Source organism: Momordica charantia (genome assembly GCF_013281855.1).
Source record: "Momordica charantia cultivar OHB3-1 chromosome 10 unlocalized genomic scaffold, Mcharantia_2.0 BLBB01000010.1, whole genome shotgun sequence".
Taxonomy (NCBI): Eukaryota; Viridiplantae; Streptophyta; class Magnoliopsida; order Cucurbitales; family Cucurbitaceae; genus Momordica; species Momordica charantia.
In genome coordinates, this window is record NW_028275158.1 from 169,751 (window position 1) to 190,571 (window position 20,821).

Consider the following 20,821-nt stretch of genomic DNA (forward strand, 5'->3'; position numbering starts at 1 on the left):
TGAATGATACACGAGGGATAATTTTATCATATTTGCAAATTATGTTTCAGTGTACAAAATTACAAATATGGTAATTAGTTTGTCATCCACTATTGTTAACTTTAAGAAGAATGAGAGAAAATAGGGTAATTGTTCAAGTTGAGGTACAAATTTAATAACCTATTTATGCTAATATAATCTCAAATCATAATTCAAATAATATAATCTAAAATATATCTTTTTTAAATAATATAATCGGATCACTATAACTTGTCTAGAGAGCCAACATGAGCAAAGTTCCGTATTAATTAGTATAAACTCCTTCTCTAGGTCGGAGGTTAAATCTCCCAAAGCAAAAAAAGATTGGGTGAGGTTTGTGCATAAATCTTAGAGATTTATGGTAATAGTGACATATGATACAAAATGGTTAGTTCTGTTTTGATGTATAAAAAGGGGGAATTGGTATGCTTTGGAAGTGATTGGTTTATCCAACACTATCTAGAAAAAAGAAAGTAATGGGTAGAAGTCCAAAGAGGAAAATATAAACTTGGGCGCGATGTAGTGATACTTTTGGAGCAGGGAAGAGCTAAATGATGGTGGTTTAGTTATTTATTCAATTGAAGATACTATATGAAGTAATAATGGTGATTTAATTAAATGTGACTGAGACTGGGGAGTGCAGGGAGCAATAAGTGGAATGGAATCTTGCATGGGAGTGGTCCAAATTAAAAATGGCTGTTGTTAAATGTTATGTTACCCATATAGCTGTGCGAGTGTGCTACTGCTGCTGCAGCCTATGGAAATTGCAGATCAAGAGAAGCAAAAACCTGGTTTCCTTTTGTGCTTAACCATTTTCAGCAAAACTCAGCTGGAGGCTGCCTCACCTATGCCTGTGCCTATATGCCTTTTCCTTTGCATTTGCTAATTGGTTTCGGAAATTGGAAATACCTTCATTTTCCTCTTCCTCCCTCGATTATTTCATCTTGGGTGGCTGAGGATGGAGATGGGAAAGAATGGTTGAAAGTAAGGGCCGGGACGCAGCAATAATCGCCATTTTCCAATGTCGCCAATGCCATCCATATCAATCTACTCTCCCTTTTTCTTTTTACTTATTCCTAAACGCCAACAAAACAACTTCCACTTCCATATTTCACTGCTTTCTCCTCACAATTATTTTCAATTCTCGATTTCACTTTTCATTATCTAATTAAAACAATACTCACACAACAAAGTACACATTTCTATGTTTTTTTTTTTTTTTTTTTTGTACAATTTTATGTTTTTTTACTTCAACAATATGAAGAGGCAAGGATTCGAATCCATCTTCAATTTTTTGATTGATAATATATATTTCAAATAGTTGAGATAGACTTTGTGTAGATATTCATATTTTGTGAATGAAAAATGAATTTTTTATTTTTTAAAAAATGGAAGATGAAATTAAATGCTATAAAGACAGACAGGATTATTATATGATCTAAAATATTCACTTTGGGAGTAGTCAACTCCCTCCCTCTGCTGCGGACGCATTATAGCCAAAAACATGAGATATTTTCCTCCAAAGATAAAAAAAAGAAAAAAAATTGATTATTTAAAGAAAAATAAGAGCAGAATTTAGGGTGGTTTAAAGGAGATGCGAAATGGGAAGAGTGAAGACAAAATGAAAGGAAAAGCAAGTAATCGGGTTTGGAGGCTTCCTAATAAACAAATCCCAATAAGAAACATGTGCACTCCTAGCCTTCTACTACTACTAACTCATCATTGTGCTGTCCCCAAGTTTTTGTTTTAATAGCCTCCACAGGCCACAATTTTCTATTTATAAAATATTATCTAATTTCTTCCTCTAAATTTTCTTTTCTTTTCCAATCTAATATTTTATTTACTTCTTTCTTATCCAGAAAGAAACAAGTGTCCCCAAACATAAATCTGTGTCCCATCTTCATTTGCCATCATCCATTACAATTTCTACGCATCATATAAAGATAAATAATTCGTTTTAGAAAGCAATATCTGATTCTCTTCCCTAAAAAAAAAAAAAAAAAAAGTAATAAATATGGTTGATTCCCTTAGGCAAATCAGGGTATAATTCGACACCACGCCACATTGTGCAATCAACTCACACCACTCCTCTTCTAATATCAAGTCCAAGTTTAAGAAATTTTCTACTCTTTGGAGAAAAATTCCAGCTCCCATCCATTCAATGCTTAGGAACCGGTTGATGGAGACAGATTAGTGTGATTCAACACGTGGCACCATCACACGAATGTGAAATGATACATGAGGATGCACCAAATCACATCCATCCCACCCTTCCATTTCCTCACCTATCATTATTTTTTTCATGCCACACGCATATTAAAATATAAATAATTCAAATTTTCTTACACCAGAAATTAATTCTATTAATTTTTTGGCGAATTCTTTTTCAACTAAAATTTAAAGCAATTGGATATTAAGTTTTTTCTAAAAATATCTTTTTGTCGCCTTTTCTTTTGAAACTTAATTTTATACACCAACATTTTCAATCCTTCTATTGCTATATTCTGAAAAAAAAAAAAAAAGGAAATTCAGTTTTGTTTTGCAACGTATGTTTTATAAAGTATGTTACAAAATTAATTTTCAAGAATATAAAATGAATAAAAAATTCAAGGACTCTATATCGTCTCATTAATTTAACCGAAGCTGCCATATGTTGGTATTTTATATATTTTTCATTTTTTAATTAGAAAATTGATTTTTTTATAAAATAAATAATTTAAACTTTCAATATTTCTTTTAATAAATCCAAATTCATACATTCATATAAATAGTAATAATAAATATAACGTGTTGTTTGTCTTTATTTTAGCTTGTTCTTTAAACTATTTAAATTAAAATAATCTTAATTTTATTTAGAAAAATTACTAGAAATTTGTTGTATTTCAAAACAACAATCATAACTTTTAATACTTGTTTTACAATAATTTTAGTTTGGTTTTCAATTTTACATAATATTAATGTTAAAAATAAATTTATCTGAGATTATTATTTGGAAATGAAATCATTTTACCGTTGTCCTTGACACATCTCACTAGTTTCTGTATATTCGTATCATATATTTTCTTGTACCAACCTCTTTGGTTCATATATTTTTTTTCTTGGTCTCTTTTTACCTATACTCTCTCATTTAAAAAAAAAAAAGAAAAAACTTTGATCCCTTTCTTCTTTTTAACCAAAATTATAGAGGAAATTGAATTTTTGTTAATATAATATGGACATTATAAATTTTACTGAAATGATAAGAATCATACTAAAATGTTTAACAAAGGTCAACTCTAAAATTATCAGAATAACTATATAATTGAAGGAAAAAATTCTCAATCTTGTCCATTTGTGTAAATTTGTCATTGCCCCCACTAGAACCTTCTTGGGTCAGTTAATGTAAGGCATACAGTTGTAGACCCCACTCTCTAAAACCTACAAAATAAACTTCACCACGTTTATAAGTATGCATCTTCAGAATCCACATCTTTCACCGATCAATCCAAAAATTAATCAAGACATATTTGTGTATTTATTTTAAAATTAAAATTTTTTAGTTTATTTCTTCCATGGATATTCTTTTTTCAAAATAATTGAAGTTATTAAGATATAGAGAGTAAATAAAATGTACGTAATTTCAATAACGAAGTAAGGTCTATATATATAGACCACCAAAATAAGTTACACACAGTAACACAATAATCTAATAACTAATCAAACCAATTACAAAGTTTAATAGAAGTAAGTAAAAACAAAATTATGTCACTAAATACTCACATGCACAAACTCTAATATGTAAATTAGATGCAGTAATTAACTAAAAAAATTATCAAAATTTGTTATCATGGAAATACCATGATAGCCTTTTGCCTCATAATTATGAGAATCCATCTCTCTTTCCCTTTCCAACATTTTTCCATTAAATTGAAAAATATTTGCATCTATAAGACTAGCTAAAACTAAAGAAGCTAGGGGGGGTTGAGCATATGAGAAAGTTCAAGCAAGCTATGGTGGCTCAGAATAATGCCTGTGGAGCTATGAATCCTCTTATTAGTAAATGCGTGGGAAAATTACTTCAAGGTAAATTTTGTGGTGCGAAGTTGACTAAGGAGAAACCCTTTTCCATTAGATTGATATTTTGAACATCAGATTAATTTTTCTTAGAGATTAATAGTGTGTTTGAAAAAAAAAAGATTTTTAAATAAGATCGTTCCCCTTAAGGCACTTCATTCATTTTCACATCAAATTAAAGTAAGGGCGGATTGAGAATGATTTTAGAAAAAATAGATCAATTATAATTATTTTGGTTTTTAGATAATTATTTTAATGTTTGGTTATACACTTTTTCAAGTGATTTTTCTATAATTAAAAATGATTTTGAAAGATTAATGTTTTAAGTTTAAACCGGTAATTTGACAAAAGTTTCAGAGAGAGTAGTTACAAGGGAACAAAAATCTTATAGGGTGGAAGATAAAAATTTTAGAGGGATAAATAAACTTTAAAAACAGATGGGCGCTAAAAACTTAGAGAGATTACAAAATTTTTTAGATGAAAAGATTAGGAAAACAAACAAAATTAAAGATAAGTAAAGTTAAAAGCGTGACACAGTTTTTTGAAAAGAAAATATTTCTCAAAATTTAAGGTGGAAGTAGGGTGAAATAGAAATACATATTTGAAATTCAAAATCATAACTATTTTTAAAACTAATTTTGAACCAATAATTACTTGAGAAATTACAATACTGTAATTTTGGATTTTTCTAAAATCATCACAGAATCATTGCCAAACCTATTGTATACGTTTAAAATGACTAATAAATCTAAGTGGAATTGTAATGAAAAGTTGAATGGAGAGAATTTTAATAAAGATGAGGTATTTATCTTAGATAGTTCCTTAAACAAAATTTTGTAGTTAGAATGACCTGACATAACGAGGAGTAAGAAGAATACGTAATGTTAGAGTGGCTATAAATTTAGAAGTACGGTCATAGTTCTTCAACTTTGTCAGCTCAATCACAGAAAGTTGGTGGGAAGACGTCTTCAAAACGATAACTTTCAAATAAATTAAAAAAGTATATATTTTAATAGAAATTCATAGCTACAAATATTTGTGGAGTGGAAGATAATTGAAAAGGCAAAGTATGATGGTTGCGAGTGACTATAGGAAATTAAAATCTTTTAATAACTGTTTTTAAATAAAAAAAATATAGTAGTAAAGATACTTTTATCACGAAAAAAACTCGGAAATGTAAAATTTTCAAATCCAGCCTTGTAATCTCCATTAGGGTCAAGTCCGTGCTACATTTTTTAAAAAAGTATACAGAAAAACAATATTTTGATATCTTTCATTATTTATTTTAAGTAATTTATGACAGTGCGCAACATTTTTATAGTAATTTCCAAATTTATTTATTTTTGAAATGAAAATATATAATCGTTTGGAGAATAATTGTTTCTTTATAAAATATTTTTGCAAAATAAAAATTTTTAGTGCTTTAATTTCCAAATTACTGAAGTTGGATTTGAGCACTTATCATCTAGGAAAGGATTTGCTGCTTATATAGAGGTCCTAGGTAGGACTTAGGAGGGATGAGATGGTACATATGTTCTAACTTGTATGCCGTGATGGAGAGAGAGAAATTTTAAATAAGGTAAATTTAATTACATAAAAGAAAAAAGGTAAAAGATGGTAAAAAGAAAACGTGGTGTTGGATGGTGAAAGGTATTTCCATTTATAATGTGAGAAATTAAATGTGATGGATGGTGGATGATGGATGATGGATGATGGATGGTGGGTGATGGATGGTGGATGGTGGATGGTGGATGGTGGATGGTGCACGGGAGGGAGATGGGCATTTTGGGAAGTTTGAAAAGGTTTGGTTTGATGAGTCCGGTTTGGTTTGTTTGTCCCTGAAATATGTTGAAAGTTGAGGTGAGGGGCAGGAAAAATTCATCTCATCGGTCATTTCTGTTCTGGGATGCTGTGAAAGGAGAAGGAGGGCCGAAAAGCCAGTCCACCGCAATCCGACGATCTGATTCTGAACAACCAAACCAACGTACACACTCCTCTTCTCTCATCTCATCTCATCTCATCTCCTGCACTAATTACTAATTACTAATTCACCGATACGCGATAAGATTGTTTCTTTTTCTTTTTCTTTTTCTTTTTCTATTTGATTCTAACAGGAAACTCAGACTTCGCTACCCCTCTCTCTAACTTTCTCTTCAATTCGCGCACAGGGTTTTTCGTTTTCCTTTCGATCCTCCTCAATTTTGTTTCTGCTCTCTTACTCCTTCTACTCAACGATCTCCAGGTGGGTTTGGTCGTTTACCATTCCAAATGTATTAGATAACCCCAGCCCCTCAGGTAAATTTAATACTATAGGCAACCTCTTCTTTGACCCCTCTTTTTTTTTTTTTTAAATTCTTTTTTGCCAATACTTTTCCTATTCCCTATCTCACGCATATCTTGATCATGGGATTTCAATTTATTTTTCAGAAACAAGATTGCAAAAGCTCGATCTTGATACGCAGACCTCTCTCTCATCATGGCGGTTGCTGAGAATGTTGGCCCCAAAATCGGCTCTCCAAGTCAAACTTTGGATAATACTATGGTTTCCTCTGATTCTAATGAAGCCAAGGGTGTTGAAAATCAGAAGCCTAAGAACGATTCTACGGGTCCGATGAATGCAGAACCCGACTTTCATCCCAACGGTAATGATCAGAATATTCACAAGAAGGCACAGCTTCAGGAGAGAGCAGCTGCGGCAACTTCTTTTACACTTCCTTCCAATTTCAAGCCTCAAATGGGTCAGATGCCAAACGGGTTTGAAACTAATGGGGTTAAGAACCAGCAGCTGATGGTGAAGTCTGCTGCTGCTGCTGGTTATGGAATTAGTATGTCTAATGGAGTGAGAAATGGACCTGATGGAGGTGAAAACTTCAAAAGAGATATGAGGGATCTGGAGGATTTACTATCCAAATTGAATCCCATGGCTGAGGAATTTGTCCCTCCTTCGCTGGCCAAAAGTTTTCCCGGTTACTTTGGCAGTGCGCTTGGGTATACTAACGAGTTTCTATTGCAAGCTAATTCTGTCAACAACGACGGGCATACTAATCGAAGGGTATGTGAGGCTTTTGGTTGTTTTGAAAGATGTTGAAATGATATTGATACTATTATTAAGCTTTGAATGCTGTACATTTTGTTTTCAGTTTTAGAGAACAAAACCCATTAGAAGTTAAACATGGCTGATGGTCTTCTAGGGTTGAGTGTTGAGGTTTTTGTATATTTTAGGTGTTCCTTCTTTAGGTTTGTACTGCAGTGAACCTGTTGGAAGTGTTCATCTATATCATGTATTATTTGATTTTAGAGAAACTATTTTATTTCTTTGATTTATGTTGAATGAATCTCCAATTGATTTAGATTTCTTTGTTTTCTCTTTGTTTCACTTAGAAGAAGAATGGTTTTAGTCAAGGTAGACGGAGGATGAATAATAAGATGAATGCAGTGAAGCGAGATGAGATGACTCGGAGGACAGTGTATGTATCTGACATCGACCAGCAGGTAAGAGTGAGAACTCCTGATTATATGCCTTGCCACGGTCATTTTTAACCTATTCATTTCTTACTTGTATTGTGGAATTGCCATGTTCTGATTATAGGTGACTGAAGAACTACTTGCTACTGTCTTTGCTAGCTGTGGAGAGGTAACGGGTTGTTCTCTTTTTCCATTTTGTTATCTGATTCTTGGCATTTTAGTTTTTACTGTCAGCTTAGCTTCATCTTGTGTCTTCTTCAATAGGTTGTTGACTGTCGAATCTGTGGTGATCCCAACTCCATTCTTCATTTTGCCTTTATCGAATTCACTGATGAAGGTACAATTCCAAGCTCAGGACCACATTTCATGGATGCATTTTGTACTTGATATGATATCTAATTTACTTCGTGCTACAGAGGGTGCAAGATCTTCCTTGAATCTTTCAGGCACAGTTCTTGGTTTCTATCCAGTCAGAGTGCTGCCCTCAAAAACTGCAATAGCACCTGTCAATCCTGACTTTTTACCCAGGGTTAGGATTGTCTTAACTGTCCTCATTGTCATTCATCAACTTTACTACATTATAATTCGCTGTTATGATGCTATCAACTCCTTTCAATTTATTCTTAATTGGTTTTCTTGTGTTTTATTGTTTCTAGTCGGATGACGAACGTGAGATGTGCTCAAGAACTATCTATTGTACAAATATTGACAAGAAGGTAGATTTGAAATTGAAAAATCTTTTGGAATGTATTTGAGACCTTATTTTTTGAAGATGAGAACATGAAAGAACGTAGATATGCATGATTTCTTCATTGATTGTTTACATGTCATGTCATATAGGTTACTCAAGCAGAGGTTAAACTGTTCTTTGAATCACTATGTGGAGAGGTTTGCTATTCCTCGTATAACATATTTCATATTATCCAGGCTTTAATTTGATTTTCTTTGCAGTGCTTTTTTGTTTTCTGGTTGTGACTTTCTATGTCGTCTGATAACCTTTTGTAGGTTCAGCGCCTTAGGCTACTTGGAGATTACCATCATTCCACTCGTATAGCATTTGTTGAGTTTACAATGGTAATCTTGTTCTCTTCCAGTTGATTTTGTAGCTTCGTCTGTAACCCTTTCCCCTGCCATGTTCACACGTTTTTCTTATCTTTTTTGGGGGTTGGGGGAGGGTGGAGATATAGTATTGGAGTGGCAGTGAGGCGAGGATGGATGCCATATCAACCAGTCTGTTGTGGTTCTTGTATTTACCATTCACTAATACATATTTGCTTTTGTGGTGTATAGAATGCATTCAGACCACCTGCTTTTATGTATTAAATCTATCTATTGGTGAACTTAAAGATGCAGCAATTGATGTGGTGGCTTTAAGTTTGCATTTCGCCTCTGCCGAGCGATGTCAAATATCTTTGCAATGATATTTCATTTTTTCAAATCATCTAATATACAATTATTTTCATTTCAGTGTGTTTATTGTTTTTTTTTTTGGTGAATATCAAAACAGTACCTATGCTTTTAAAGTCTTTCTAGAAAACAGTGGTTACCCACTGATGAGTCATACTTTCGCAGTTACATGATTGTTCTCTTATGCTTGGCTGTAACTTCACCGTAGCTTTGCATAAGTGTTTGCATTTGTAATTTTCAGGCCGAAAGTGCCATTGCTGCTCTTAACTGCAGTGGAGTTGTCTTGGGTTCCCTGCCAATAAGGTTATTATAGCGTGTTCCTGTTTTCCTTTTTCGTTTTTGGGGATTTAAATAATAAGGCATCATGTTTCCGTTTGAAAAAGTATAACCATTCTGATTCTTATGGGTTTGTTTTCAGGGTGAGCCCATCAAAAACCCCAGTTCGTCCTCGCTCTCCTCGTGCTCAGCTGAACTGAATGAATGATCCCTGCATCTATCCCATGTCGGCCTGGTGCGCCCGATAGATATATTTATATATATTGCATATATATATTATGGTTATAGAGATATGTTCAGATGGGGTTGTGGGCTTTGGTGGTATGCACGATCCTCTGCAGTGGAGTTGGTACCTTTTGGTACCTAGAACTAGAGGGTATTGTTGGTGATGATGAGATATTTTTAGTTTAGTTTTTTTTTTTTTTTTTTTATTTTTTTTATTTATAGAGTGGATGGCATTTTGAGGCTCTTAGTCGTTTAAATCTCTGATGACGTTATGATGGATGGACCAAAGCATTCTGTAGGGATGGGATGGTCCCTGGGAACACTTGGAACTTGCTTTCAATGTTTCTAACTGGAAACTCTCGTAATCAACTCCTCTTTTTTAGTCTCTTCTCTCGAGTGAGTGTTCGTCTTGAATGTTATTGGCATTCATTCTGGATGGTGTGTGTTTGTTTTGTTGTGTTGTGTTCATTCTTGTGCTACACAGATATTAGATAGATAAATAATGGTCCATGCGAAAGAACTTGGTGTGGTGGTAGGTAGAAATATGTGCATAAATGTTTTCCCCTTCCAACAGCTGAATGTTTGTAAGGGGAAGTAGTTGGACGATCTGTTGTTTTGTTGAATGATTTGGTCAAAAGGAGTATAGAATTAGAATACGTGAAGTTAGGAAATTAAAGAGTCGGGTCCGGCAGGAGCAAGTATGGGTAGGAGATGATTAAAGAAAGCAGAATTTGCAAGTAATGAGGATTGAGGAACCAAAACCAACAGCAAAAAAGACAAAAAGATGGGGAGGCAATTTTGGAAGCTTGAGAGAGTAGTCATTTTTGTCGGAGAGCGATTTGGCAATTTTCTCCAATTTATTTTGGATTCACATTCTCATTTCTCAGAGTTATCGGTGTTGGAATTGGAATTCCAGTTCCAATTTGTTGTGGATAAGAATTAAGAATTAGTCACTCTTCTCTTCCTCCACTACTTGCATTTGGCATTTGCATTGTGATGTGTGATTGTCCTTTACCCGAATCCTCTTACCAAATTATTTCAATCTTCATTTCATTTGCCACAACCTACCTTTGTCTTTGCCTTTGCCTTTGCCTTTGCCTTTTGCTTTCATAAACCCAACTTCCTCACATTTATCCATAATCTCATCACGTTTACTGTAACAAGCAATCCTATTGGTCCAACACAAATAAGTCAACAGCTCTATGTCGTTATGTTTCCATTATTCCAGTCCATTTAACAATTCAAAGGAAAAAAAAAAATTGAAATTAGTTGTTAGACATTCTTTATCAACTAATTAAAACATTGGTGTCCAGTTCTGACAAATTTTAGAAATAATCTTTTTGATCATATTTTAAATTAAAGAACATTAAGATTATATATTATTTTATTAGTTTCATCTAAACTATCAAAATATGCATCAATCCGAATGTAACTGAGTAGATAAAGATACTATCTTTCAAGATTGATGTCCACCTTGCAATTGTTGAACTTGAAAAAACAAAAAAGGGGCAGTTAGCTACATGTCATAGAATCTCCATTTGCATCAACTATGTGTTGTATGTCTAAACGTCTTGATTTGAAGGATAGTTGGTAGGCTTGTTGCTTGATTTGTGAAAAATGTGTGGAATTAATGAATTAAAAGTAGTAGTAAGAGAAGTAGAAGATAATAATAATTTGATTAGATTAGAAATACATGTATGTACGTAGTGTGGGGGGAGAGGGGAGAGGGGAGAGGGAGTTTCAATTTCTGAAAGTGAAACACCATAGAGTTTGAGTTTGAGGAGAAGAAGAAAGTGGCGTGGGATGAATTTGGTTATGAACAGTCCGAAAGTGGTGGATGGGGCAAGGGATTATGATGGGGCCCTTGTGTTGGAACCCATACTCGTCCTCCGCCTCCTTCAGAAGCTTCATAAACAGCGGATGGTTGACGTCAATCACAGGAATCACAAACCTCTGCTGCTCCTCCATCTCGCATCGCCCCACCACCACCGCCACGTACCCTTTTGGGATTTCTCCCTCTCCCATTTCTCTGCTTCTGCTTCTGCCTCTGCCTCTGCTTCTGCCTCTGCCTCTGCTTCTGCTGCCCAATTACTACTTACGAATTACGATCTTGATTTCTTGCTTGCTGTCTTGGTTATAGGAACACCAGGGAGAAGAACAGCCATGCGTCGGAGTTACAATCTGCAACATTCCTCCTCATCATCATCATCAATCTAACATTCCACATTTTAAAATCTATTCAAATCCAATACTATAAATACTAAATACTTTCTGTTTCTTGTTTCTTCTTCTTTTTCAATCCCTCCAATACTAACCGCCTCGCTTACTTTATTCCTATTTCCTGTCATCAACTAACCACTCTCTTCTCTCTCCCTCTCTCAACTCTCAACGCCTAATATACTTTTCCTTTTCTGTTTCTCTATCAATATGAAAACTCAAATTAATTACTATTCCATCCACAATCCTTCAAATCAATGCCAATTTTAACATCTATAATTCCTTACTTTCAGTTCTCCCCCTCTTAAAATAATAATAATCCACCTGATCAAACTTCCATAAACTTAGATCCATCTCGATAACCATAAGACTTTAAGTAAAAATAAATATAAATTTTGTTTAATTAAAGTCTCTCAAATTATTTCAGGTTAAACCTAAATGACCGTGCCCCATATTTTCTAAGAATAAAAAAGACTGCCATTTTGATTGCCTTGAGATTAGAATTTAATAATATGAAATTAGAGATGATTTCTTCCAATCCAGATATCCAGATAATGAAGTTGTTCAGTTGAAATAATTATATTTAATAATACATATATATATTTTTTAAATAACAATGCATTTCTAACTTTTAAATCAAATGTATAGTATTTGTAGGTGAAAGATTACTTAACAATCGTTTTAAGGAGGACGGGACACAGCTCATTGATTTTGTTATTTGTTTATAACAACTTTGATTTGTTTTTTTTTTCCTTTCTATTTCTGCAATTCTTAATCAGATTTAAATATATATATTATGTTTTAAATTTCGCTAAAATTTGAAAACAACAAGAACTGGTTGAGAAGGTTAAGAGTTGGATTCCAAAAACAAGTATGGAACCAACCCAAGTAAAAATTAAGAACAAATAGAGAAAACTCGTTATTATTATTATTTTTTAGATGGGTCACTACTTATTATCATTTTTTAAGTTAATGGTTTGATGTCTCACCTTTGCAATTATTTATTATTTTTTTAAAAAAAGGGAAATATATTATTAATTAGAAACTGCATTGGAAGGAAAATAACCCTTAATAGTATTGAAAAGGAAGTAGGGAGGTGGCACATTGCAGGTTTGAGGGAGGTGGTGGAACAAGATGGAAGCAAAGTCCTTGCATCCATCAACCAAACCAGAGTTGAATTTTCTCCATGGACCAGCTTAATTGCAAACCAGCAATCGGATTCCACTAGTAAGATGGTCGCAATTTATAGAAAAATTACAATACGCACAAGACTCGCTTTTGTTGAACTAAAACAAATCTCAAAAGTTAATTATATAGTAATAGGTGGATTGTTATTTTTTTACCAATTAAATTAAATTATGTCGAGGAGGACAAATATTAATTATTTTTAAGACTTAAAACAATTGAGAGAACAAATCATTACAAGATTTTACATTAAAATTTGCCCCTCTCTCTCTCTTTGAAGTACAATTTCTGCCCCTGTTTAAAGTTAAAAAAAAAAAAAATAGCAAAAATGAAAAAAGAGAAAAAAAGAAAAAAGGAAAAGACCTTTACACATTCTCCGCTCTGAGTTTCTTCTGTAAACGGGAAACAGCGCGCCACCGCCGTGGCTGACCGAAACATATAATATAAAGGAAAATAGGTGACGTAAAAAAGGGAGGCGTGTCAGGAATGTCGGCAGACATATGTCAAATTTCCTAACCTCAAATCTGATCAAATTGAATCAACCATCCTCCGTGGCCGTGGATTTCAATTGTTCCCCGGTACACTCCCAGCGGCATTCGACGCCGGCGGCCAAGGAATCGGTGATGGGAACAATGACCAAAATGCTCTCCCCGGCTGCGGCGCACAGAAACGTACTGAAGAAGACAACAAGAGTAACAACCGAGTAAGTGGGGTCGTCGGGCTTCCAGTGCGCCGATAAACCGAGGAAGATAATCTGCAAGGGCAAGGCGAGCATGATGGTGAAGGCGAGGCCGTAAACCCGAATCCTGAGGGACTTGTTGATGACGAGGGACGCCACTTTCCAGCAAGACAAGAGGAAGCAGAGCATGTAGGCGACCCCAAATCCGGCGAAGGCAAGGGAGCTGAAGAGAGGGTAGGCGCAGAGGACGGTGCTGTTGCTGTAATCGTGCCTGATCAGAAGGTAGGTCCGATTCAAGTAGGAGGGAAGGTGGTCGCGGAAGGGAGAGTAGAGAACGATGAGAAGGTGGAGGAAGAGGATGGGGATGGGAGTGAGGAGGACGAGGGCGAGAGCCCGGACGTCGGTGGAGGTTTTGTTCTTGGCGGAGACATTGATGAGGAAGAGGAGGGTGATCAGGAAGCCGGGCTGGAGGAAGCCGAGGGAGAGGGCGACGTGGAGCTTACAGAGGGCGAATTGGTAGGGGATGGGGATGGGGGGGAAGAAAGGGTAGAGGTAGCGGCGGCGGAAGAGGGAGAGGCGGAGGAGCTCATTGAGGGCCCAGAAGGAGATGAAGGAGACGAGGAGGAATCGGACGGTCCAGAGGGAGTTGAAGCGGCGGAGGTGGTGGCAGGAGCGGGACTTGAAGCGGAGATGGAAGATGAAGCAGAGGGAGAGGAGGGAGAGGAGGAGGAGGAGGGCGACGAAGCAGATGGTGGTGAGGTCGAAGGTAGCTGGATCCAGAAATGACAAAGGACCAATGAAGAACATCGATTGATTTTCTCCGTCGCCCCTCAGGCAGCGAGAGAGCTAGCGAGGGGCCGGAGGTATGGGTGGCCGTGGAGGTGGGGGCGAAGAATGTAGATGTAGCACAACCGAGAGGCTAAGAAAATGCATGGAATTAATGCCAATTATGAGTGCTCAATTGTTGTGTGGGTCTGGGTGTGAAATTGTGTCCCAATTCCAAATCCAAAATTCCACAACTCCAAATCCAAAATTCCACAATTCCAAATCCAAAGTTCCAAATCCCATTCCCCTCCCCCCTGGGCCTCCCTTTTCTCGCCCGACCGGAAAACAGGGTGTTACTAATTACATAATGGGGACACCCTGTGGTTTCCCATCCAAATAGGATGCCTTTCTCTTCCACACTTATTCTTAGCCAATTCCTCCCTCCTCCCTCCATCCTCACACTCTAATTTAAGCATCGCGCCACCTAATTCCGCTATCCTTTTTCTTCAACTTTACCTCTAACATCATTTATTAACAAGGTGGAAAGTTGCTTAACAGTCTGTTTTAAGCAGGATCGGAACACACCTCATTCATTTCTTATTATATATACCTGTATGTTTTGAATTCTTCCTTGGGTTAATCCAACCATATTTACCTTTTTGTTTGAGCATCACGCCACCTAATACTCCCCTATGCTTTTGGTCCCCACCTTCTTCTTATTATTTTTCTTAAACATATTCTTCAACTTTTAGTCTTTACCATATCTGCTATTAGCATTCCCTCTCGTTCAGCTTCGTTTAACAACTAACATGCCTATTGCCTTGTACAATCCTTACTGCATCTTATCTTCATTCTAACTAAAGTTTTAACTTATTTTCACCTTTTAAAACCCATCACCTGACACTAACTACACTGAAAAGAATGTGCAATAAAACTTCAAATTCAAAAGCAATCCTGCCAGACCTCAATAACTCTAACTCAAGCGCCGTGGCGTGCAAGCCACAGCCAAAACCCTTTTGCTGAGAACTTGACGCCATCATCCAATCTATTGCATAATGCCTTTGATTGTCGCCATAGGCAGAGCAAAGAGTAGTTTTGGCAATTTCGTGATGGCACCTCAACCTTCCCAACACTTATCCTCTCTCCACAAACTTTGCTCTTCTTTATTCCAACTTTTATTTTTCCCACCACTCTCATTCCCATTCAAATCAATCACTAAGATATTTTTGCGAAAAGCAGATATTTATGCTAGACATAAAAGAAAAGGGGCCGGATAAGAATGCATTGCAGTGCCTTTATAGCAAAAAGGGATTGGCGAGCAGTAGAGAGTGATGGTGCTCAGTTTTGAAGCTCAAAAGGGAAAATGGATGCAGATCACCACAAGACATGGACTGGAAAAAGCCACACGTTATTGAACTCCATTGGTTTTCCATTCAAACTTGTTCACTCTTTTCTTGGCTGCCTAACCATGCACCTATATAGTCTCATCTGTTTTCCAGGAAACTGAACGAGTGAACAACTCCCATGTGGATGTGTTTGCAACCAAAATTATGAAGAGAAACGACTACTTCACAGTAGCAAATTATGAGACCGTCGCAGTCGTCTCTTCACAAACATGTTCAACTCCCGTGAGGAGGAAGAAGAAGAGCAATAGCATGAACAAAAGAAGGTTTAGCGATGTACAAATCAGGTCGTTGGAGTCCATATTTTATTCATCTGATTCAAAGCTCGATCCGAGAAAGAAGGTGCAGTTGGCAACTGAGTTGGGACTGCAGCCTCGCCAGGTTGCAATATGGTTTCAGAATAGAAGAGCGAGATGGAAATCAAAGCAGATGGAGAATGATTTTAGGAGTCTCAGAGCTAATTATGATAATCTGGCATCTCAGTTCAAATCCTTACAAGAAGAGAGGAACTCCTTGCTCTCACAGGTACAAAAGTTGTTTTCTTCTTTATACCTTTTGGCTTTTATAGCTCTAAGCATTTGCATTACTCCACTGGTATTTGAAACAGTTGCAGAAGCTAAGTGAGCTTGTTCAAGGAAGGCCTTGCGAGGGCTATAATAATTATAGGATAGATAAAAAGAGGTTAGAGAATGGGGGACATGATCAAGGGCTTCCAGTGACGCATCTACTGAAAGACGGAAGCAACGACACGGGCCACACCAAGGAGAAATCATGCCACCTTCTTAACCCAAATGGATCATATGAAACATCTGATAAATGGTGCGGTTTCGACTCAGACGGTGGTGTCGTCTTTGAATATCAGCCCTGTAGCAGCTTGCAGTGGCCAAATTTCTGTGGATGACAACGATTTCTTGCTTGAATAATTCAAATTTGACTCAATTTTGGCATCATCTACGTCAGCTCATCATTTTATTAGCCAAACTACTTGACATAAAAAATATCCAATTATACTCGGTTAATACCAACTAATCCGAAGAACTGTAATCCGCTAACTGCTTTGTAATCTTATAACCAAAAAGAAGAGAAAAATGCTCTGTAATCATTTACCAAGTAAATAAAAGCCAAGTTCCGATGGTCACTACACTTTATCACCATGATGCGATTACAACTGACCAATTTCATAACGCGTTATCATTTAATAAATAATGCCAACAATTTGATTCTGATATACCTTATTATGAAGATTGGACCTATTGGAGAAATCCGTTCTTTCCCCTGAATTCTGCTTCTGTTTGAGTGAATGATGGCTATTCAGAAAGTGGAAGGACAAAAATAACAAGTGTGCCCTATGATCCTATATAGATTCCGTAGTTATTAGTTTCATCTGACAATGGGCAAAATCAGGAATTAGACTCTGCCCTGTAGCTTACTCGAGGTTGTCGAAAGAACAGTCAATGGTCGACAATTTTCAAGTGATGACAATTAGAGTATATTTTAAATGATTCTTTTAAGTGCTTCCAAATATTCTTTACTGGGTATAATCGTGTCCCATCATTTTGTGTTCCAGCTACTAACTTAGGGGTGGGGAGGAGGCCAAAAACGAGCTGGAACTGAGGAAATAAGACTATCTGAAGATTTAGTACTCAAAAAGTCAAGAACAAAACATGCCATTACTTGAGAACGTTGAAGCAAAATCATAACAATTCAAACTTCTAAAGAGTATAAAGCAAATAGTTCTAAGCACAAGTGCTGAAGAAAATAAGTAAAAAACATAAAACGTCTACTTGATCTTCTTCTTTGGCCTCAACTGCGAATCAGTGATGAACCAAAAAACAATATAAGTAACAAAGTGAGATTATAAATTATTAGAATAGTACAACTCAAAGAAAAACAAGTTACCTGGTTGCTATGTCCACACTTCTTTTTCCTGCAGTTTACAGCACGTGGGTGCAAGCGGGCATAGCACCTGTAAATCAATTGTATGTGATCAACTTGAAATAATGATTCAGGAAGCAATAACGAAAGTATGTATATCAATTAAATGGTAAACCTATAAGACATTCAGTTTTCGACTTCTTAAGAAAGGATGTTGATAGACACAGATGGCCAATGAATTTTGAAATGCTAAAAGTGATTCAAATAGAAGCTTGCATAAAACCACACACCACATCCAACTCCATGTATAATGTAATTAACAGACATAATAACAAACGAGTTCATATAGAATAAAGAAACAGAACGATTTTATGAAATTAATAAGCAAATTGAAGCTTACTTGCGGCAGATCATCTTGTCTTGATTGTACTTCCTAGCCAATGCCATTAGAGATGGCTCAATAATACCACCACGGAGCCTAAGCACCAAGTGCAGAGTTGACTCTGAAAGAATACAAACCTATTAAGAATCCTTGTAACAAAAAAGGGAAGTAATTCACAAAAAGATAAAGACATTCGTTCTGTATTAAAATAGTTGATGCAATGACCACTTTTGATAACACTGCACTTATCACACAATTACAGGCATCTCATAGTAGATAGCTGTATGTTCAATCTCATTCCGAGATCGTAACTAAGCAAATCCTAGGTCTTTGTAATGACCAAAACGTATAATTTTAATAATTCAGAACATGAACTTTACACCCGGTTTCTTTTATCACCGACGCCACATGACTAAGCAAAATTTATTCCTCTAGACAGGAAAGAGAATCCAATGGAAGCTAGACATAGCAACAACCTTTCTGGATATTGTAGTCGGCGAGAGTTCGCCCATCCTCAAGCTGCTTCCCGGCGAAGATAAGTCTTTGCTGGTCCGGGGGGATACCTGAAACATGCACAGGGAATTATAAAAATCCAATACATATGAAATCAACAAAAAAAAAAAAAGGTTGCCTTGACAATATAACTTTGAAAAAAGTCGAACCTTCCTTGTCCTGGATTTTAGCTTTGACATTGTCGATGGTGTCGCTGGACTCAACTTCCAACGTAATCGTCTTCCCAGTAAGGGTTTTCACGAAGATCTGCATCTTGGCGTGCCTTCGTTACTCCTCTATCCGGTTTACACTCTAGGTCTAGGCTATCCCACTGGAGATTATATGCTCTGGGATTAGGGTTTTGGTAGGGATAGTTGTTCGGGCTTGTATTTCACAAATCTAGGCCCAGGACCAAGGTTAAGGATGGTAAAATGGGCCCACTTGGCCCAGTTTTATGGGAACTTGAGTCTATGGCTCAATTAATTAAAATAACTTTTAGGATGATGCACTTTGTAGTCCAATTTGTCTCAAATTTAAGGAAGAGAAAAAGGTCGCCCAGGCCCAATTTCAGCTCCTGCTGTGCTGTGTTAAAATGGAAGAGCTATTTCAATTTCATCCAAACACAAATAATAATATGCAAGTGTAACTTCCCGTTATCAAGTTATGGCCATATATATGCCTGTCCAGTGGCAGTGGGTGAACCGACCGACCTTCAATTCCCTTCGCATATATATGCCTGTACACTGAGTAATCCGCTAATATAATATAATTGGTGTCTGTTTCAATGATTGTGTTCGGTGGGCAGAAAAGTAAGACAGGACAGATATTATGCGGCGCCCATCATCTTGTTGGTTCTGCAGAAGCACAACGTAGTGTTTGTGTTTGTGTTTGTGTTTTAGAAAAAGGCAACCTGTGTGTGTGTTTCTATCTGTTGTCTTCACTGCTAGTGCTAACACAAAACATGACTATATGGCCATTTCATTTCCCTTCCCTTCTTCGCTCCAAGTTCAAAAATCTGTTTGTTTTCCTTGCCTTGCCTTAACTTTGTTGTCTGATGAATGCAAAACTGTTGTGAGTGTTACATTACCCAATCCCCTGCCCATAATTTTTCTTCCTCTCTCTCCATTGCACTCTAAGCAACGCCTAAGAATCTCCCTCCCTCCCTCTCTCTCTCTCTCTCTCTCTCATAATTTTCTTCTCTGTTAATTTGTGGACGAGTGACCCCCCAAGTCAAAGTCGTAAAAATTGGTTGCTGAACCCATCCCATTTCCAATTACTTTTGAGTTTTGACACGCCATTCCAATATATTAGTTTTAAAAAAATCCCATTAATTCACCAAATAAGCATGTTTTTGCCAGTCAAAATCAACTTCTCTATTACCCTCACCAAATCTTTGCTGGCCTCTGCCTAACTTCAAACCCATTTGTCTCCTTGGCTTTGCTTCCAAGTTCAGAAGATTTTTGGAAGATCAGTTCTTATTATTCACAACTCAACTTCTGTTCTTTGCAATCTTTCTTCAAGTAAACACCATGTATTGCGTATTATATGAAGTTGCACAAAAGTTGTTAGTTGAAATCAAATTATTTGACCCATATAGGACACGTTTTGTCGAGCAAATAGTTTAAACTGAGATGATGGTTGAGTATAAAATACAATTCATTATGGTACATTTAAGCAAGTTTTTTCCATTAAGTTGTATGGGAAGTAGACAATTGTTCTGATAAATACTTGATTCACATTGTCACACAATAGTCATGTATACGTACTGTGTTGGTATTCATTTTGAACATGCCATAGAAAATTATTTTAACACAACCGAAGGATTTAACTTTTATATTATAGGGAAGTTATAGGGGTAATTAATAAAGCTATAGTAACTTGTTACTCAAAAAGAGAAAAGAAAAAGAAAAAGAAAGGCTATAGTAACTTGAGGGAAGGGGGACAAGGATGCCATAGGGCAGTATGCAGTGCAGTGCATGTTGTCTTTTATTGAGCTGATTGCTTTGGACTGATCTTTTTACCATGTTCTTCTTTATTATTATTTTTGACATGGCTGATAATTCGATCACACAAAGTTTTTCATGCTTCAAAAAAGGTTGTAAGAACACATAATTGTTTGTTCCACCTCATCGTCGAGTGGGAAGTAGAGAATGTTTTTCCAATGCTTAATTACCATTTCCCCTGCTTTCTTCTTGCAAAATACAACCAAAGATTAACCTCTATTTTTTTGTCTTCGATTCATACTGTAGTTGAAAGAGGCAACAGCAAAGCAATTTTGTAGGAAAGAAAGAACAAGCTTTACAAAGGAAAAAGAATAAAGTCTGGACGGTTAATTTGTGCAACCATTATTCCATGGTTTTTGTAACTATATTTTACGAA

At 36.2% G+C, this 20,821-nt stretch overlaps 4 protein-coding genes across 9 annotated transcripts; 2 read left to right on the plus strand and 2 right to left on the minus strand.

Annotated features, from left to right (window-relative positions):
- The first annotated feature begins 5,896 nt into the window (after positions 1–5,896).
- On the plus strand, positions 5,897–9,830 carry LOC111011617 (polyadenylate-binding protein-interacting protein 12). 6 transcript variants are annotated; one of them, XM_022285461.2, is made up of 12 exons: positions 5,897–6,055; positions 6,240–6,366; positions 6,499–7,123; positions 7,453–7,563; positions 7,661–7,705; positions 7,801–7,873; positions 7,953–8,065; positions 8,193–8,252; positions 8,377–8,424; positions 8,542–8,610; positions 9,185–9,246; positions 9,362–9,830. In XM_022285461.2, exons 3-12 carry the CDS (start codon positions 6,548–6,550, stop codon positions 9,417–9,419), a joined length of 1,215 nt encoding a protein of 404 aa, XP_022141153.1. In that variant the 5' UTR covers positions 5,897–6,055; positions 6,240–6,366; positions 6,499–6,547; the 3' UTR covers positions 9,420–9,830. The 6 variants fall into 6 exon arrangements, with proteins under 6 accessions (XP_022141153.1, XP_022141159.1, XP_022141155.1 ...); XM_022285467.2 differs by having other exon boundaries at positions 7,456–7,563; XM_022285463.2 differs by having other exon boundaries at positions 6,240–6,313.
- A 3,204-nt stretch (positions 9,831–13,034) lies between these two features.
- Positions 13,035–14,725, minus strand: LOC148208354 (uncharacterized). Its single transcript, XM_088117711.1, has one exon. It carries the CDS (start codon positions 14,330–14,332, stop codon positions 13,385–13,387), a length of 948 nt encoding a protein of 315 aa, XP_087973837.1. The 5' UTR covers positions 14,333–14,725; the 3' UTR covers positions 13,035–13,384.
- A 15-nt stretch (positions 14,726–14,740) lies between these two features.
- Positions 14,741–16,831, plus strand: LOC111011558 (homeobox-leucine zipper protein ATHB-7-like). Its single transcript, XM_022285378.2, has 2 exons — positions 14,741–16,218; positions 16,301–16,831. Exons 1-2 carry the CDS (start codon positions 15,841–15,843, stop codon positions 16,592–16,594), a joined length of 672 nt encoding a protein of 223 aa, XP_022141070.1. The 5' UTR covers positions 14,741–15,840; the 3' UTR covers positions 16,595–16,831.
- Positions 16,832–17,344: 513 nt separating this feature from the next.
- LOC111011559 (ubiquitin-ribosomal protein eL40 fusion protein) lies at positions 17,345–18,773 on the minus strand. The gene is made up of 5 exons (XM_022285379.2): positions 18,613–18,773; positions 18,427–18,513; positions 17,969–18,071; positions 17,593–17,659; positions 17,345–17,500 (listed from the first exon to the last, which is right to left on the minus strand). Exons 1-5 carry the CDS (start codon positions 18,713–18,715, stop codon positions 17,474–17,476), a joined length of 387 nt encoding a protein of 128 aa, XP_022141071.1. The 5' UTR covers positions 18,716–18,773; the 3' UTR covers positions 17,345–17,473.
- Positions 18,774–20,821: the final 2,048 nt, after the last annotated feature.

Excerpts from the sequence above, each read along its gene's own strand:
- LOC111011617 (XM_022285461.2), top strand. The coding sequence starts at position 6,548 with ATGGCGGTTGCTGAGAATGTTGGCCCCAAAATCGGCTCTCCAAGTCAA. Across the intron at positions 7,706-7,800 it reads TCTTTGCTAGCTGTGGAGAG|GTTGTTGACTGTCGAATCTG; the intron begins GTAACGGGTTGT and ends CTTCTTCAATAG. Across the intron at positions 8,425-8,541 it reads TTGAATCACTATGTGGAGAG|GTTCAGCGCCTTAGGCTACT; the intron begins GTTTGCTATTCC and ends AACCTTTTGTAG.
- LOC148208354 (XM_088117711.1), bottom strand. The coding sequence starts at position 14,332 with ATGTTCTTCATTGGTCCTTTGTCATTTCTGGATCCAGCTACCTTCGAC.
- LOC111011558 (XM_022285378.2), top strand. The coding sequence starts at position 15,841 with ATGAAGAGAAACGACTACTTCACAGTAGCAAATTATGAGACCGTCGCA. Across the intron at positions 16,219-16,300 it reads GGAACTCCTTGCTCTCACAG|TTGCAGAAGCTAAGTGAGCT; the intron begins GTACAAAAGTTG and ends TATTTGAAACAG.
- LOC111011559 (XM_022285379.2), bottom strand. The coding sequence starts at position 18,715 with ATGCAGATCTTCGTGAAAACCCTTACTGGGAAGACGATTACGTTGGAA. Across the intron at positions 18,072-18,426 it reads CGACTACAATATCCAGAAAG|AGTCAACTCTGCACTTGGTG; the intron begins GTTGTTGCTATG and ends GTATTCTTTCAG. Across the intron at positions 17,501-17,592 it reads AGTGTGGACATAGCAACCAG|TTGAGGCCAAAGAAGAAGAT; the intron begins GTAACTTGTTTT and ends ACTGATTCGCAG.